Raw genomic sequence first — 18413 nt, 5'->3', positions numbered from 1 at the left:
GCTCACATCGACTGCCATCCAATCTGCCTTCTTAAAAAAAAAAAAAAAATGTTTGCGCAGTCGACAGGAGTCGAATCTGTGCGGGGAGACCCCAATGGATTTCTAGTCCGTCGCCTTAACCACTCGGCCACGACTGCGGGACGAGTAGGGGGCTGTGAGATGTGGTAGTAACTCAAGAGCTGGGGATCTCATGGATGAAACGTTGCATGTAGCCAGTCAACGTCTATACAGGAGAAGGCGCTGCGGTCAAATGCGTATATAATCGCGTTAAACCTTGCATGCATTGGCTCAATGTTTATAGACGAGAGGGCGCTGTGGTTAAATGCTCAAATGCGTATATAACCACGTCCCATACCACACATTCTCTTTTTGACAGGGACCGTTGACTTAGGCGGTGAAGATGCGTTCCCACGGCTTCTAGCGGATTCAAGCTGATCCGCTAGAAGAACCACTGGCTCTGCATTTCACTGACCATAAAGCAGTAATAATGAAGTCGAAACGCAACCCAGAACTCAGCACTACCTATGAGCAATAAAAAAAAAGCAGCACCTTCAGCTTCAGAATCAGCACTGCCTATGAACAAAATCAGTATCATCAGCACCACCAGAGCTTCGCCCCAATCAACACCATTCACCACGTGAAGATACGGTCATTTTCTTTTTTTTTGCGACTCGGGATTATTTGAGTGGGATGGTTCTCGTAATCCTTACTGGTGAAGTTGATAACTTGTGCTACAAGTCGAGAGATGTTGATGTTTTTTTAGAGAAAATAGCTAATGTTGTAGCGTTAAGGGATACCACAACGAAATTTCGGTGCTCATGTTTTTGGTCTATATGTGTTCACAGGTGCAGCATCACATCGAACATACCACTATTGTGTTAAAAAAGTCACGAAAAGGGATTTCAAAACGAATTAAACGATTAGCAAAGGACACCTGGTGGATGTCGCTAACGCCTCGCTTGTAATGCCCGTCTAGGAACCTTGACAGCTAGTGACGGAGGTTGTCTCGCCTCCGGCCACGACGAGAGAAGAGGGGAAGGAGGAACTTCCTTCTTCCCGAGAATGCCTTTTGTGTGTCGCAGAAGTCGCTATTGTCCCCTACAAGATTATGGAAGATGAACCCGTCACTCAAAATTTGTACAAAAGCAGCCACTTCGGTGGCTGGAACGACTAGGCCATCCTCTCGACGTCAGCCTCGCCGTAGCTTTGCTCGTCCTGAGACGACCTACGTCACGATTGCGTTGGATCTCACGTGGTCGCCGCTGTGCCTTCTCCGAGCGCTTGCCAGAGTGGGCTGTTTATAACGAAAAATACAGCCACCAGGCTCAGAATACAAACGTGCGATTGTCATTTACGGATATTGTGGATCATATTCAACCTATTTTTTAACACGACGGGAATATTTCAAATTTCGTTGAAGTATCCCTTTAAAGAAAAAAAAATTGGTTACTTCAACCCTAAAAAATGGGAGTCGACACCGACACCCGGCTTTGTATCCTTTAACAGAAATTAAAGTTAGTCACTTTGTGTGCGCTACCGTGTCTTGTATTTTTTACGGAAATGTTTCGTGCCCATTATAAAAGTCGTAGCATACAGTGTATTTAATTTTTTTTATGCGCCTCTCATGTGGCTCCTCTGCCAACGAAGCAAAAATCAATTGAATGTCCAGAGGGACATATATATATTTAGTGGGCGGTGTAAATAAACGACTCCAATTTTTTTTTTTTCTGAAGGCAGCTGGGCTTTTAAGGACGAGTTATGTAATAAATACTGAACATCACACCGAGCCCATAAATCGCGTGAATAAACATTTCACACAATTGTGCGTATTCATGGGGTTGAGCAGCATTTCTCTCGAAACTGCACAGAAGTCAGCGGACGGTGTTGTTAGCTTTCGAAAGTTTTAAAGCGCTCTACATTTTTAACGTTCTTCACTCCGTAGCCAAAGCAAGCTTCGCCTTAGAGTTCTAAATAAGAGACCACCTCCAGTCCGGATGTTTCAAGCTGTGTGCGCAGTTCGAGGTAACAGAGTCCTCGTCTTTGCTCGAGTCTCTTTAAAAATAGGAACCGCGCACGTCGGTCGGACAAGTTTCTTCTTATCTTATGATGTTTCTTATATTTATTTTAATAACTGTTTGCCAAAGTTACCGACTTTTGACTTTAATTTCGTTATTTAATTACTATATTATGAACTCGCTTTATTGTTATCGTTTTCTTTATTTTGTTTTTAAGACGTCCTTGAAAAATATTAAAATCATGCTTCGTAACCCCAATTTCTTTTTCAATCAGGCAGGTTTGTTTTTTCATTTAAGAAGTGTATATTAAGTGGACGTTGTGCATACAAAACAAAACTACCAATTTTGCGTTAAAAAATAATCTAAGGTAGATTAAGAAACAAATTATTGCATAATAAAAGCGGCCTTCATTTTTGCTTCTTGACGAATTGTTCTAGGAAAGTTTACAATTCGTTTCTCGTGGTGGTTCATAAAGCATGTTGACGCACGCAGGCCCATCAGAAGTGAAATACTACAGAAAACCTTTCTACCAAAGGCAAACTAGAGGAAGGTTCTAGTCTGAGCAACGATGGACTGTGAGGTTTGTCAGTGCAAGACTGTCCCCAACCCCAGTCCTCTTAAAAAAAAGTATGATTGCGCTAAGCGAGACTGCGTTTGGGACCGGCGGATGTGCCTCATAAAACACGCAGCGTGTAGACGTTGATTACAGCTAAACACGGCTCAACATACAAAAACGGTGTTAAAGAACGTCATTGGTGTCAATTTTCCTCTATGTAAGCATTCCTGATGTTTTTCACCTGTCTTTTAAAAACCTCTTGTCGAGGTCTTCCCACCAAATTTGATTGCCTTCTTCCTTTGTTTTTCGTGTCATAGGTTTCGTTCTCAAATTCTCATTTATATTCTTGATAAGTTGTCCTGAATTTTAATTCGTGATCGGAATTAATTAAAGGCCCCTGCGCGCGGTCTGTTCATAAATAGTTTATGCTTGCAACTTAATTGATGACAAAGTGAAGAAGCATCAGGCTCAAAAACGAAAGTAAAGCGAAATAATTAGAAATTTGTGATTTTAATTAACAATGGAGTAGAGTGGGTTAGTACGTCATCTGCGAAACTTTATAACTACAAAGCTACTATTTTTAGTCACATTCGTTTTTATGGGATACTTTGGTCGCAACGTCAACTACACAATGTATATATTAGCCGACTTTGCATGACCTTAAATGTTTTTGCGAGAGTGGAGCGAGCGGCCATTGGAATTTACCAACATTCAGGGGTCGTATAGGTATATACTTCATCAGTGCGTTTAATAAATGCCAATGCCACGTATGCTCATCTCAAAAGATGACCGAGTCATGAAAAATATTTTTTCACACTCATTTTTTATTAGCTTGGAAAAATATATGTACCCCACAAACAATTATAAATACGCGGCCTTGTAGCAAGGCGAAACAACAGTATATAAAAGGTTATAATAGTTTCTCAACACAATTTAACTCACGCATCCACGAAGTGTCGGTATCTGATGAGCTGATACCTATCGCGATATTGCCGCGCGCAGGGTCACGGACTTGTAGAAAGTTCTCGTTCATTCTTGCTGCGGACATAACTATCGTTCATCCTTGTTTTTGTTGTTCTAGAAAGTGCTTGTTCATTCTCGCCCCGAGCGCGCTACGCTCGAACCTTCTCCGCCGAATCTTCGAGATAGTGACTCACTCTAGATAAGAGGCCGCCCGGGACCTTGTCGAGTCAGTTTCGCCCCAGCGCTCGACCCTGCTGTCTCGCCGACCTCGACGCTCGCGACGCTTTGTTATTATTTTCTATTCTCTTTTTGTTTTGGCACAAGTTCGCCACATTAAACGTTTAGTTCTTCCTGTTTATTTATTGTTATTCTGGTCACCACTCGTGACATTTTTGGTGGAGGTGCGGGGTACCGCATGCCTGTACAGCGTTCCCCTCCAAGATCCCGCAGTGCAAGTCCGGTACCAAGCCCAGTGAGAAGACCATTCCCCGCGGAACCCGAAACTCGGACCAGCCGGCGCATCAAGGGAGAAGATCCTGAATACGGTTTGTTATTGGACAAGCCCAAGCCGAAGAAGACGACGATGGCCGACCAGGCGCAGGCCCCTGCTGCTCCTGCCGTCGTATACCTGCCCGTCGCACCCAAAACTCCGACGCCGTTCCACGGAGACGCACACGAGGACATCGAGGACTGGCTGCAACACTATGAACGGGTGGCCCGCCATAACGGGTGGTCAGCCGAGCACTGCTTGCAGAATCTTTACTTTTCGATGGAAGGAACTGCGAGGCACTGGTTGGAAAACCACGAGGCTTCTTTGACGTCATGGGAGGTGTGCAAGCAAGAATTAAAGAAGACGTTTGCCTGCCAACACCGACGTGTGAGGGCCGAAGATCTCCTGCGAACAAGGACCCAAGACCTACATGAGAGCGTCACCAGCTTCGTTGAGGATGTTCTCCGCCTGAGCGCCCGCGCCGATCCTCAGGCTACCGAGGAGAAGAAGCTGCACCACTTGATGAGGGGTGTGAAAAGTGAGATATTCGGCGGCCTCATTCGCAATCCCCCGACAACCGTCGACGGGTTCGTCACGGAGGCGACGAATATGGAACGGGCCCTACAAGCACGCGCCAGACACTACCAGCGACACCCCGGCGTAACCACTCTGGCGACATCCGGATCCGACCTTGGCACCACCCTCCCCGGCATCCGTGAAATTATCCGTGAAGTCGTCCAGGAGGAACTCAAGAAGCTCCTGCCCGCTGCAGTACGCCCGGCCTCACTCTCCATCGCCGAGGTTGTGCGGGAAGAAGTCCAGAGAACCTTCCAGAAAGAGGCTCCCGTCGTCGTGGCAGCCCCCGAGGAGCCCACGTTGACTTACGCCGCAGTGGCTCGACGGCCACCGCCTCCTCCTCGTCGCGCCTATGTCGCGCCGCCCCAACGTCAGTCTCCTGCGCCGCAGCACGACCGACACCACGACGACCAGGTCCAGTACGCCTGCCCGGAGCCTCGCGCACCCCGCAAGACCGACGTGTGGCGAACGCCCGACCGACGCCCTCTGTGCTTCCATTGCGGGGAAGCGGACCACACCTACCGCCGATGCCCATACCGACGACTCGGGCTTCGCGGGTTCCACCCGAACGACCCGCGACCCCGTTATGGTGAACGCCCTCGGGAGATCGACGAGTACCTGCGACGACCTCAGTCCCCCGAGCCTACGTCCCGCCGAGAGTTCCGGTCGCCGTCGCCACGACGTCCAGCTTCGCCGATGCACCGACCCCGACGTGAAAGCCTGTCGCCCCTCGCTCCTCGCCAGGGAAACTAGGCGCGGCAACCCCTGGAGGTGGAGTTGCCGAAGACGACCGACGCCAAGATCCTCCACGAACGTCGGAGGGCCCCCACTCGAACGCTACCAGAGATCGAAACCACGCCCCTGCAACGGTGTCCAGTAACCTAAACGTCGTCATCGACGGCCACGACGCATCAGCGCTCGTGGACACTGGAGCAAACTACTCAGTCTTGAGTGGGAGACTCTCCCGCCGCCTTCGGAAAGTCACGACGCCGTGGGATGGACCTCAGATACGAACCGCCGGAGGGCAGCTCATCACACCGGTCGGGAGATGCACTGGTCGCGTCGAGATCCACGGTGAGACGTGCCCTGTCAAGTTCCTCGTTCTGCAAGACTGTTCGAGGGACGTTATCCTCGGAATGGACTTTCTCTGCGAGTATGGCGCCGTCATCGACCTCGGAGCAAACCGGCTGACGCTTCGAAAACCTGCTCCACCACAGGAGGACCCCAAAATGACGTCATCCGCGGTACGAGTCCTCGCAAACCACGTGAACCTACCGCCGCAGTCAAGTGTTTTCGTACCCGTCGGGGTCGATGAGACTTTCTGTGGCGACGTTTTGCTCGAAGGAAGCCTCCAGTTGCTTCTAGGAAGAGGGATCGGCATCGCAAGAGGCGTCACGGAGCTCCAAGACGGACGCACTACTGTCGCACTCGTAACGAACTTCCGACAGGAGGCCCAGCACCTTACGAGAGGCACCGCCGTGGGCCACGCCGAGGAACTCCCGGACGCAGCCGCAATCGCCGGAATATCAGAAGACCTCTCTTCGTGGCCACCTAAGACAACGCCGCCTTCGCAGTTTGACATCGACCCAACCCTGCCTACCCCACAACGACGACAACTCAGTGACCTTCTCGCCGAGTTCACTGAGTGCTTCTCCACGTCGTCAAAGGTGCGCCAAACGACTGTTGCGAAACATCGAATTGTCACTGAAGACAACGCGCTTCCTGTGCATCGGTCGCCGTACCGTGTTTCCGTGAAAGAAAGAGAAGTCATCCAGAAGCAGGTCCAAGAAATGCTCGATGACGACATTGTCCAGCCCTCAAGCAGCCCGTGGGCTTCACCGGTAGTCCTGGTGAAAAAGAAAGACGGGACTCTTCGGTTCTGCGTGGACTATCGCCGACTAAACGCCGTAACGAAAAAGGAAGTCTACCCGCTGCCACGCATCGACGACACTCTGGACCGGCTGCGCAATGCCCGATACTTTTCGTCGATGGACCTGAAGACTGGGTACTGGCAGATCGAGGTCGACGAACGGGATCGTGAGAAGACTGCCTTCGTCACGCCGGACGGACTGTACGAATTTAAAGTGATGCCGTTCGGACTGTGCACAGCACCGGCGACGTTCCAGCTCGTAATGGACACCGTTCTTTCCGGCTTGAAATGGCAAAGCTGCCTCGTCTATCTCGACGACGTCGTGGTATTCGCAAGCGACTTCGACGAGCACCTGAGACGTTTGCGAGCCGTACTACAGGCTATCCAGAATGCTGGACTGACACTAAAGCCGTCAAAATGTCGGTTCGCTTACGGCGAGCTCAAGTTCCTGGGCCATGTCGTGAGTGCTCAGGGTGTAAGCCCTGATCCTTCCAAGACATCTGCTGTTGCAGAATTTCCCAAGCCATCAGACAAGAAAGCCGTAAGAAGATTTCTTGGACTGTGCGCTTACTACAGGCGTTTTGTTCGCGATTTCGCCAAGATTTCTGCACCGCTCACGCATCTGACCAAGGACGACGTGAACTTCCAGTGGGGGGAGGAGCAAGAACAAGCGTTCAACGAACTGAGGGAAAGACTCCAGTCGCCCCCTATCCTCGGACACTTCGATCCATCAGCGGAAACGGAAGTTCACACGGACGCCAGCAACACCGGACTCGGCGCGGTACTCGTCCAAAGACAAGACGGAGCAGAGAGGGTGATCGCTTACGCAAGCCGGGCACAGTCTAAGGCAGAGAAAAATTACCCGACGACCGACAAGGAATGTCTCGCTGTCATCTGGGCGTTAACCAAGTTCCGCCCGTACCTGTACGGGATCCCGTTTCGCGTTTTAACGGACCACCACGCTCTCTGTTGGCTCGCCAACCTCAAGGACCCGTCAGGACGCCTCGCTCGCTGGAGTCTGCGACTGCAAGAATTCGACGTGGCCATTGTGCATAAGTCTGGCCGCAAGCATAACGACGCCGACTGTTTGTCTAGGGCCCCAGTCGAATCTCCTCCCGAAAGCACTGACGACGACGACGACGCCTGTTTTCTCGGTGCAGTGACAGATGCCGACATCGGAGCACTTCAACGAGAGGACCCGGAACTTCGCGCCGTGATCGAACACCTCGAAGGCCAGGGAAGTTCAGTTCCGAGAGTCTTGGCCCGAGACTTCTCAAGCTTCGTTCTGCGGCGAGGTGTGCTCTTCAAGAAGAACTTTGGAACGAGCAACCCTGCTTGGCTGCTGGTTGTTCCGGCCAGCCTGCGAGAAGAAATCTTTCAAGCATGCCACGACGACCCGACGGCTGGACACCTTGGCTACAGCCGGACGCTCGCCCGGATTCGTAACAAGTACTACTGGCCGAGACTCCCGAAAACAGTCCATCTGTACACAAGGTCGTGCCATGAGTGCCAACGACGTAAGAGGCCTCCGACGAAGCCAGCAGGACTCCTGCAGCCGATACCTGCCCCGACTAGGCCTTTCCAGCAAGTCGGAATGGATTTGCTTGGGCCGTTCCCAACATCGACGCAAGGAAATCGGTGGATTATCGTCGCGACCGATTATCTTACACGATACGCCGAGACGAAAGCCCTGCCATCGGGAACAGCCGTGGAAGTCGCCAAATTTTTCGTCGAGTCCATTCTCCTTCGACACGGCGCACCTGAAGTACTGATTACAGATCGCGGGTCATCCTTCATGGCCCAGCTGACGCAAGAAGTCCTTCGTCTCAGCCACACCAGCCATCGTCGCACCACGGCGTACCACCCGCAGACCAACGGGCTGACGGAGAGACTCAACAAAACCATCGCCGACATGATTTCCATGTACGTCGACGTAGAGCACAAGACATGGGACGAGGTGCTGCCGTACGTCACGTTTGCGTACAACACAGCGGTTCAAGAAACCACGGGAATGACACCGTTCCAACTGGTACACGGCCGAACGGTTACCACGACGCTCGACGCCATGCTGCCTCACGTGCCAACCGGTGATGTCAACGACGACGCTCAACTCATCTCCCAGCGCGCGGAGGAAGCTCGTCAACTGGCAAGAGTCAAGATTCAAGACCAACAGCGAGTCGACGCACGCCGGTATAACCTTCGTCGCCGGGACGTCCACTTTCAACCCGGAGACCGGGTATGGGTTTGGACACCAATACGTCGTCGCGGTCTCAGCGAAAAACTTCTGAAACGCTATTTCGGACCCTACAAGATCATCCGACGCCTCGGCGATATGAACTACGAAGTTCTACCCGACGGAACGCGCCCATCTGCAAGACGTCAGCCGCGACCCGAGGTGGTGCACGTCGTCCGGCTGAAGCCGTATTACGAACGATAGAACTTTCCACTCTCGTCGACGGGTGAACTGTGAACTGTGAACTGCGACTCGCGATTCTGCTGCCTCTTTGTTTTGGATTTGTTTTTGTTTGTTGTTCTTCGTTTTGTGCCGCATCGGGACGATGCACTTTTTAAAGGGGGGGGGATAATGCCGCGCGCAGGGTCACGGACTTGTAGAAAGTTCTCGTTCATTCTTGCTGCGGACATAACTATCGTTCATCCTTGTTTTTGTTGTTCTAGAAAGTGCTTGTTCATTCTCGCCCCGAGCGCGCTACGCTCGAACCTTCTCCGCCGAATCTTCGAGATAGTGACTCACTCTCGATAAGAGGCCGCCCGCGACCTTGTCGAGTCAGTTTCGCCCCAGCGCTCGACCCTGCTGTCTCGCCGACCTCGACGCTCGCGACGCTTTGTTATTATTTTCTATTCTCTTTTTGTTTTGGCACAAGTTCGCCACATTAAACGTTTAGTTCTTCCTGTTTATTTATTGTTATTCTGGTCACCACTCGTGACAATATTACAAGTCTAGATCGCTGTTCGTTTCTTCTTCTTGGGACAAATTTTAAACAAAATCGCAAAATTGAGAAATGGTAATTTTTCTAATCTTCGCACCTTTCCGTGTTTACCGAATGATCAAGACAGTCAATATTTTCACTCAACTTCACCTCAGACGGTCAATTTCAAAATAATAACAGACAGTTAATTTTTTTTTTTACTCCCCTTCCATCTCAGTCTATCAAATTCGAACACGAAAACAGGCTTTTACACAGCGCCGCCTTGTGACACTTAAAATTAAAAAAATAATAAAAGTAATTCGGTAAAATAAAGTATTATATACGACAGCTAGAAAGATTTGGTGTTCGAACGCTTGAGCTTTGGGCTTCGTGGGAATGCTGATCCTACCGTATTGTTTTCCGCATTTTATTTCTGCGTAAATTCCAGAGGGAAGTGAAGTTTTCGTATCGACGAAAGACGACTTTCTTATTTCGTGTTTTATTTTTCTGAAAGGAACCCTGACATCCTACAATAGGCCAGTTAGGTAAGATGTGCCCGGAAGGTTCACAGATGCATTTGAAAAAGTGTGACGCAGCGATTTCTAATTTTTGCGTGATCAACACAGTTTTGTTTTTGTTGTTGCTGTTTCTTATGTTATGTTTTGCAAGGAGTGGTTCTGTTTGATGCTTTAAGTTAGGTTTAATGAGAAACCGAGTTACTTCGCTTCGGTTTGTTTTGATAGCAGTATTTCGTTCTTGGGCGTTTTTTATTATCCAATTGCGCCTCATTCCCATTGGCTGAGGCGTGATAATAGAGTGATCGGGATTTTACACGCCCTACGTTTCCGAAGCGAGCAGCAACTATATTCAACACATGTATAGTTACTTTAACTTTCTCACACAAGAGGCCTCTAACAAGATGCCAGATTTTTCCAATAAAATAGAACGCTCAAAGAACTAGGAACTTGAACATTTTCACGCGTGGCTAACCAGATGAACTCGGCTACCTCGAGATAAGCATGGAGCAAACCCTAAAAATCATAACTAGAATATTTGGTGCGTTATTTCGGCGAAACACCTTCCCTTTAACAGGAGTTATACTATTTGCTAGACACCCCTAGAACCGTACATTTTTAGTTGTAGACAAATATGGTAAGCGGACGAAGTAGGCCAAGGCGGTGCTCGACCGTGGAGTCAGGCAACCGGAAAAAGCGCCCTCTTCCTTATATATATATATATATATATACATATATATATATATATATATATATATATATATTGTTAAGAAGATTGACGCTCATACTTCGTCATCGTCTTCATTCACAACCACCGTGATCGTCATCGACTCACGCGGCGCACGCTGGCCGAATCAGTTGGAACCTAGTCCTCAACCCACTCGGTTATTCATTAAAAGCAACCTTCCATTATCCATCTAAGAATATATATATATATATATATATATGTATATATATATATATATATATATATATATATATATATATATATATATATATATATATATATATATATATATATATATATATATATATATATATAGATATAGATATATACAGGGTGTTTTTTTTAACCTTAACAGATTTGTTTAAAAAAAGCCGTGGAAGTTACATTTATGCCGCTAGTGGAGGTGAGCTATACGGCCTGGGGGACATATTATAGGGGGCTAATCGTAACGATCAATCGTCTAATTAAATAAAATTCGCTAATTAACTTTTTAATTAATGAGAATCGACATATGGTTCCAATTAGAAACTTGCTCAGCGTCATCAAAAACCGCTAAAGCACTCATTTTCAGAAAGACTTCCGGCGCGTGAGAAGCGTAGTATTGTACTAAAGTTACCACTCGTGGAGCAGGTGCAAGGCTGGGGCTAGATAAGAGACGGAAAAATCGCGTGGGCGCCTTATCGCAACCGCTAGCTTTGTACCTGCTCCACGAGTGGTAACTTTAATGCACTACTACGCTTCTCACGCGCTCAAAGTCTTTCTGAAAATTACTGATTTAGTGCCTTTCGATGAGGCTGAACAAGTTTCTAATTGGAACCATATGTCTATTTTCATTAATTAAGAAGTTAATTAACTAGTTTTAATTAATTAGCCGACTTATCGTTATGATTAGTCCGCTATATATGTCCCCCCTGGCCGTATAACTCACTTCCACAAGCGGCACAAGTGTAACTTTCACGGCTTTTTTTAAACAAATCTGTTAAGCTTAAAAAAATGAAAGCCGTTTACAACTCCCTGTAACGCCGAATTAGAGCGCAGCTCTTGAGGAGGAGGAGGGAAGGGTACTGGAGGGTGGGTCAAGTGACCTCGGGGGGCGGGGGGTCACGTGACCCTGTGGGAGCCACGTGACCTTGGGGCGTCACGTGACATCGGGGGGGTCACGTGACCTGGGGCCACGTGACGACACCGATGACGTCATCAGTAGCGTCATTGATGACGCCATCAGTGATGATGATGACGATGCGGATGCCGATGACGTCATCAGTGACGTCACTGATGACGTCATCAGTGATGATGACGATGCGGATGCCGGTGATGTCATCAGTGACGTCACTGATGACGTCATCAGTGGCTATGACGTGAACGGGGGGTCACGTGACCTCGGGGGGTATCCCCAGGTCACGTGACCCCAGGGTGGGTCACTTGACCTGGGTAACCATCGTGACCCTCGTGAGGGTAACTCTAGTAACACTTGTGAGGGCAACTCTCGTGACCCACGTGAGGGTAACTCTCGTGACCCTCGTGAGGGTAACTCTCATAACCCTCGTGACCCTCGTGAGGGTAACCCTCGTGAAGGTTACCCTCATGAGGGTTACTAACCCTCGTAACCCTCGTGAGGGTTACGAGGGTAAGTAACCCTCGTGAGGGTAACTCTCATAACCCTCGTGAGGGTAACCCTCGTGAAGGTTACCCTCACGAGGGTTACTAACCCTCGTAACCCTCGTGAGGGTTACAAGGGTAAGTAACCCTCTGTATCAGTCGTGATGTGTCAAGCCAACAACAACGTTTATTCAGGAAGCGATTAGTTATATAGTACGACGCGGCTGCGCGGCAGCGCAGCACGTGTCAACAGTTTATCTGTTAACGAGATATGACATCGCGGTTTACATGCAGCGCGTGCGTGACTTGCACGATACATTTTCCTTTGTTTCATAAATAACATTAGGAGTTCCAATGGTAGATGGGATGCACTTGGTTGAAATTGCTGTCGTATTGCAGGCGCTCTGGTTGACGGGTGTGCCTTGTGGATCTTCGTGGGACCGGCGTCAGGGGGTGGTCCTGCAAACCCGGCGTAGGCGGTCTTGTGGGCAAGGAGGCCGGTGTCGCTCTCAGTTCCTCGGTTGAATCCCCGCTGTCCGAGTCGTCACTTTCAGCAGTTTCTTGTTGAAGCGGCTCACGTGTTGCAAGAAGATGTTGCCGGTTGCGTCGCAGCAGCTTGTTGTCTTCGGTAACCACCCGATATGATCTTGGCGCAGCTGATCCCAAGACCCGAGCTCTACGAGTCCATGCTCTGTCTCTCACCCTCACAACTTCGCCTTTCTTGAGGTCGGGTAGGTTCTTGCCTCGGGTGTCGAGCTGGCGGTGTTTAAAAACACGCCTGCTGGGTTGATGGCTGAAGTCGGGGATTCGACTGCGTAGCCTCCTGCCTTGTAACAGCTCTCCTGGCGACCGACCATCCTCCAGGGGGGCAGATCGATAGCCCAGTAGCCCCAGCCAGAAGTCTTCATGGGCCTCCTCAGTTTTCTTCAAGATCCGCTTGACAATTTGCACCCCTTTCTCGGCGAGTCCGTTCGACCTGGGAAACTCCGGGCTCGACGTCACATGCTTGAAGTCGTATCTGGATGCAAAAACAGCGAACTCATGAGACGAAAATTGTGGCCCGTTATCGCTGCAGACCTCTAGTGGAATTCCGTATCTTGCAAATATAGAGCTCAACTTTGCAATAACAGAACATGCTGTGGTGTCCGTCAGCTTTTCTACTTCCGGAAAGTTCGAATGCGCGTCAAATACACAAAGATACGAACTTCCGCCATGCTGGAAAAGATCAACTCCCACTCTGTACCACGCATGATTCGGTGCTGGCCTTAATATGAGGGGCTCACTTTGCTGCTTGTACGTATACTTTCGGCATACTGAGCACCCTTGTAGCAGAGTTTCGATGTCCGAGTTGAGTCCTGGCCAAAACACCAAACGTCGGGCTCTTGATTTGCACTTGTTAATTCCCAAATGACCTTCATGAATACGTTGGAGCATCTCCGGTCTCATGGACTTCGGGACCACAACTTTGCTACCCTTCAATACTATTCCTTGAACCAGTGACAACTCAGACACAAAAGGTTTCAGCATGCCGTCAATGTCACCCTTGCCGTTCATGTAACAAATGACTGACTGCAGGTCTGCGTCCTTCGCGGTCGCCTCAGCAAGGCGATTCAGGGTTTTCTTGCTTACCAAGTCTGAGACGACGCTCACTGCGTGGACTTCCACGTCTTCCGTAAAGCCGGCGGTGTCCTTTGTGGTAACTGGTGACGACCTTGATAGCATGTCGGCCAGCAGTAGCAGTTTTCCTGGTACGAATTGAAGGGTATAATCGTACATCAGTAACCGCAGAAAGAAACGCTGAAGTCTCGGGGGCATATCACCGATTCCTTTTGAGGCAATTGCTAACAGTGGACGGTGGTCAGTTTCAATAGTGATCTTACGCCCGTACACGAAGTGATGAAACTTCTCGCAGCCGAACGTGATACCCATCGTTTCCTTTTCTATTTGCGAGTACCTCTGTTCTGCGTCAGTCATAACGCGTGATGCGTAGGCGACCGGCCGCCAGCTGTCACCATGACGCTGCAGAAGTGCAGACCCTAATCCATTCCTTGACGCATCTGACGAGATCTTCGTATCTCTGGCTGGATCAAAGATCGCCAACACGGGCGTGCTGGTAAGCATTAGGCAGATATCTTTCCATTCTTTGGCGTGGTTGTCTGTCCATTCAAAAACTGTTTCTTTTTTTTATAAGACTGCGCAGAAGTTCTGTTTTTCCTGCCAAATTCGGTAGGTACTTCCCAAAGTAATTTGCGACTCCAAGCATTCTATGCCCTGCTGTCTTTTCTGTAGGGCACGACATCTCCCCCAGTGACGTGATCAATGCCGAGCTCGGCCTTATTCCTTCTTGGCTGATGACGTCACCGAGAAATTCGATCTCAGTTAGCCCAAACTTGCATTTTGCGGTGTTGAATGTCAAACCCGCCCGACTGGCTAACTGCAGTGCGTTCTTGAGGCGTGAATCGTGCTCTTCTTTAATGGATCCCCAAATCAAAATGTCGTCAATGTATACGCGCACCCCTGGGGACGGATCAAATATCTCGCTTAGAGTTTTTTGGAACACCTCGGGTGCCGACGCAATCCCGAATGGAAGTCTCAAAAACTGGTAGCGACCAAAAGGCGTACCGAACGTGCAGATAGCCGAGGTATCCTCATCCAAGGGAATTTGGTGAAACCCAGAGTTCGCGTCGAGGCGTGAAAAATATTTAGCTCCTGCTAGTTCGGCCTCAATGTCTTCCCGCTTAGGTATCTGATAGTGCTCGCGCTTTAGACACTCGTTAATGCGCCTGGGGTCCATACACACGCGTAGTTTTCCGTCTTTTTTTCGTACAATGACCAATGGACTTACCCAGTCCGTTGGGCCATTGACTTTGCGGATGATGTCAGCTCGTTCCATACGCTCCAGCTCCTCTCGAAGAGGCTCTCGCAGCGCCAGAGGTACTCGTCGTGCCGGTTGAACTACCGGTGTTGCGTCATCTCGCAGGACCATCCGATACTGACGTGCCAGGCAGCCGGTACCCTGAAATAGCTGGTGAAATTCTGTCACTATTTTCTCGGTATTGCTGGTGTTCACAACACTCACCGAGCGCGACACAAGTCCCAGCGCCTCACTTGCTAGCAGTCCGAGTAGTGCCTGGCTGCCTTTTTTGACAATGAAGAAGTCGATGTCGCCGGACCGATTGTCCATTACCACTCGTAGAGTTGCAACCCCGATGTGCTTGATGGCGTCCCCGCTGTATGATCGAAGCACAGAGCCGCTTGGTTTCAAGTTCGCCTTGTTCCTGCACCTCCGATAGATCGAATAAGGCAGCAGGTTAGCTTGGGAGCCCGTGTCCACCTTCAAGACGACTGGCTGGTCCGCCACCATTGCGTGGATGATCCAGTCCGCATGGTTGCCGACGCTGTCTATCTTCAGGTCGAGGATGTCGAAGGTCTCGTGGTCTTCGCGTACTTCCTTCACTTGCGGCCCTTTCTTGCAGCAAGCCGCAAAATGGTTAGTACCTCTGCACAAGAAGCATGACCTTCCAAATGCCGGACACCGTCCTGGCTCGTGCGGCCGGTTGCACTTGGCACATTTGTACTGTTGCTTCTTTTTCACCAGCGCCACTTGTTTTTCCGCCTGCGCCCACACTTCCTTCTGCTGGGCGGATACTTCCGCTGCTTTACAGATCTGTTCAGCCTTGAGCAGCGTTAGATCTTTTTCTTTGAGCATTTTCTCTCTCAACTTTGAATTGTTTGTACCGAACACAATCTGATCCCGAATCATTGTGTCGGTCAACTGCGCGAAGTTACAGCCGCGTGCTTGTTTCCTCAATTCACGCAAAAAATGCTCGAAAGGTTCTGCTTCAACTTGCGTTCTTGTTCGAAAGATGTACCTCTCGTAGACCTCATTCTGCTGTTGTCTACAGTACTCCTCAAACTTGAGTGCGACCGTCGCGTAATCTTCCTTATTCTCGCTTTCGGCAAACACAAAATTGTTGAATACCTCCAAAGCGTCATCCCCGGCTGCACTCAGCAGGAGAGCGGTCTTGACCGATGCCGACCTTGGTTCTTTGGCTGGCTCCGTTGCCCTCAGAAAGAGCTCGAATTTCTGCTTGAACAGGTCCCAGTTTTTTGCGATGTTCCCAGACAGCAGCAGTGGCTCCGGTGGCTTGAGTAGTTCCATAGCTATGGTGACTGACGTCGTTACTTTGAGCTACCGCCGACGTGGACGGCACCCCACTCTGACACCATGTATCAGTCGTGATGTGTCAAGCCAACAAAAACGTTTATTCAGGAAGCGATTAGTTATATAGTACGACGCGGCTGCGCGGCAGCGCAGCACGTGTCAACAGTTTATCTGTTAACGAGATATGACATCGCGGTTTACATGCAGCGCGTGCGTGACTTGCACGATACACCCTCGTGAGGGTAACCCTCGTGAAGGTAACCCTTTTGAGGGTAACTAACCCTCGTAACCCTCGTGAGGGTTACGAGGGTAAGTAACCCTCGTGGCCCTCGTGATCCTCGTGAGGGTAACCCTCATGAGATTAACCCTCGTAACCCTCACGAGGGTTACGAGGGTTGCGGTTACGCCGACGCCGACGGCGACGCCGACGCCGCTCAAGCGGGGAACGGGCCCCTAAGAGCTGCGCTCTAAAAACACCCTGTATATACAAACGCTTTGCAGCAGCAGTGCATGGGCGCCGCCATAACCGCCCTTCAGTTCTTGTTTCCTCTTATTACATTTACTTCGCTTCATCGTTACCACAGCGGGGCAGGTTATTGCCATTTTAGGTTCTACTGTGCCCTTCTCCACATCATTAGCCTTTCTGGAGGCTTGTCAACGCCCGCTTTAGTGGCTCGCTATCTGGGAAAGACAAGAGAAGGTCAGCAATGGCGGCTGTAATTTGGCGCGTGTGTAAAGCGTCTATATGTACAGGGTGCGGCCGTAAAAACTTTCACATTTGGTACGCCTAGCAAAAATCGAATTTCAAACATACATGCTTGAAATTGGGCACACGAACGTCATTTATTCCAAAGTTTTTTGCTTATTTTTTTTCAGACGTCAACTCTGGAGTAGCGAATTAATAGAAAGATAACAAGAATGGCAGACGTGCATTTCCTATGGCCTATACCCGCCCGTTCGCCGTCTGCTATCTGGTTTCGCGACGTCGCTAACAGGTGGCGCACTGAACGCAAAAACGGCTCTGAAGAACGCGGGAAACTCCGCACGAAAGGCTGGTGTCGGGCGAGATAATCGCGATAAAAAGTGATTTGAACGAAATATATGAACGATTGTTGAAATTACCTGTTTCAAGTAAAGTTCTGACAGATCGTCATGCAAGGAAGGAGACACCATAATGCGACGAGATAATTTAATTTACAGCTGCTCGTCTTGTTGACAGTTGCGGGTCGCTTTCGAAGACAGCAAGCACCGCTTAAATGAGCTCCTCATTTTTCAGCAGGCTCTCACGTTCACTGACTGGATACTTCTTTTTAAAGTCTTCTCCACTCACAAAACGATCCGCCCAACTCAAAACAGTCGGGCGTGAAGGCGGGCGTTTATGAAATGCAGTGCGAAGTTTTCGTGGTACTGTGGCCACCGAGTTCCGCTCCACGTACCACTTGACTGCCTGGGCACACTCACTTGCCAAGTATTGTGGCATCGCTGCAGTTATTATCAAAATATTTTGATAATAACTGCAGAAGATAGTGCAACCGTCAACCGTCAACAGATAAGCAGACGACAAAGGAAGACACACGTTCGACTGCTTTAAAACATATTTTAATTAAACGAGGGCGTCCGCCAGTTTCTAAATTTCGAGTAAAAGGGCATAATTGTTCACATATTTCGGTAAAATCACTTTTTATCGCGATTATCTCGCCCGACACCAGCCTTTCGTGCGGCGTTTCCCGCGTTTTTGCGTTCAGTGCGCCATCTGGGAGCGGCGTCGCGAATTAGATAGCAGACGGCGAACGGGCGGGTATAGGCCATAGGAAATGCACGTCTGCCATTTTTTTTATCTTTCTAATAATTCGCTACACTAGAGTTGACGTCTAAAAAAAATAGGCAAAGAACTTTGGAATAAACGACGTTCGAGTGCCCAATTTCAGGTATGTACGTTTGAAATTCGTTTTCTGCTAGGCGTGCCAAATGTGAAAGTTTTTACGGCCGCACCCTGTATATGTACAGGGT

At 49.4% G+C, this 18413-nt stretch overlaps 1 protein-coding gene across 1 annotated transcript; it reads right to left on the bottom strand.

The window, feature by feature from the left end:
• Nucleotides 1–12441: 12441 nt before the first annotated feature.
• LOC115326066 lies at nucleotides 12442–13252 on the bottom strand (the record flags this gene model as incomplete). Its single annotated transcript, XM_040220410.2, has 1 exon — nucleotides 12442–13252. A coding segment is annotated over one exon (672 nt), but the record flags the coding sequence as incomplete, so codon positions are not given.
• Between the last annotated feature and the right edge of the window lie 5161 nt (nucleotides 13253–18413).

This window comes from Ixodes scapularis, unplaced genomic scaffold, assembly GCF_016920785.2.
Source record: "Ixodes scapularis isolate PalLabHiFi unplaced genomic scaffold, ASM1692078v2 PGA_scaffold2__306_contigs__length_199485367, whole genome shotgun sequence".
In the NCBI taxonomy this organism is placed as follows: Eukaryota; Metazoa; Arthropoda; class Arachnida; order Ixodida; family Ixodidae; genus Ixodes; species Ixodes scapularis.
This window is presented reverse-complemented; position numbering and strand designations above follow the sequence as displayed.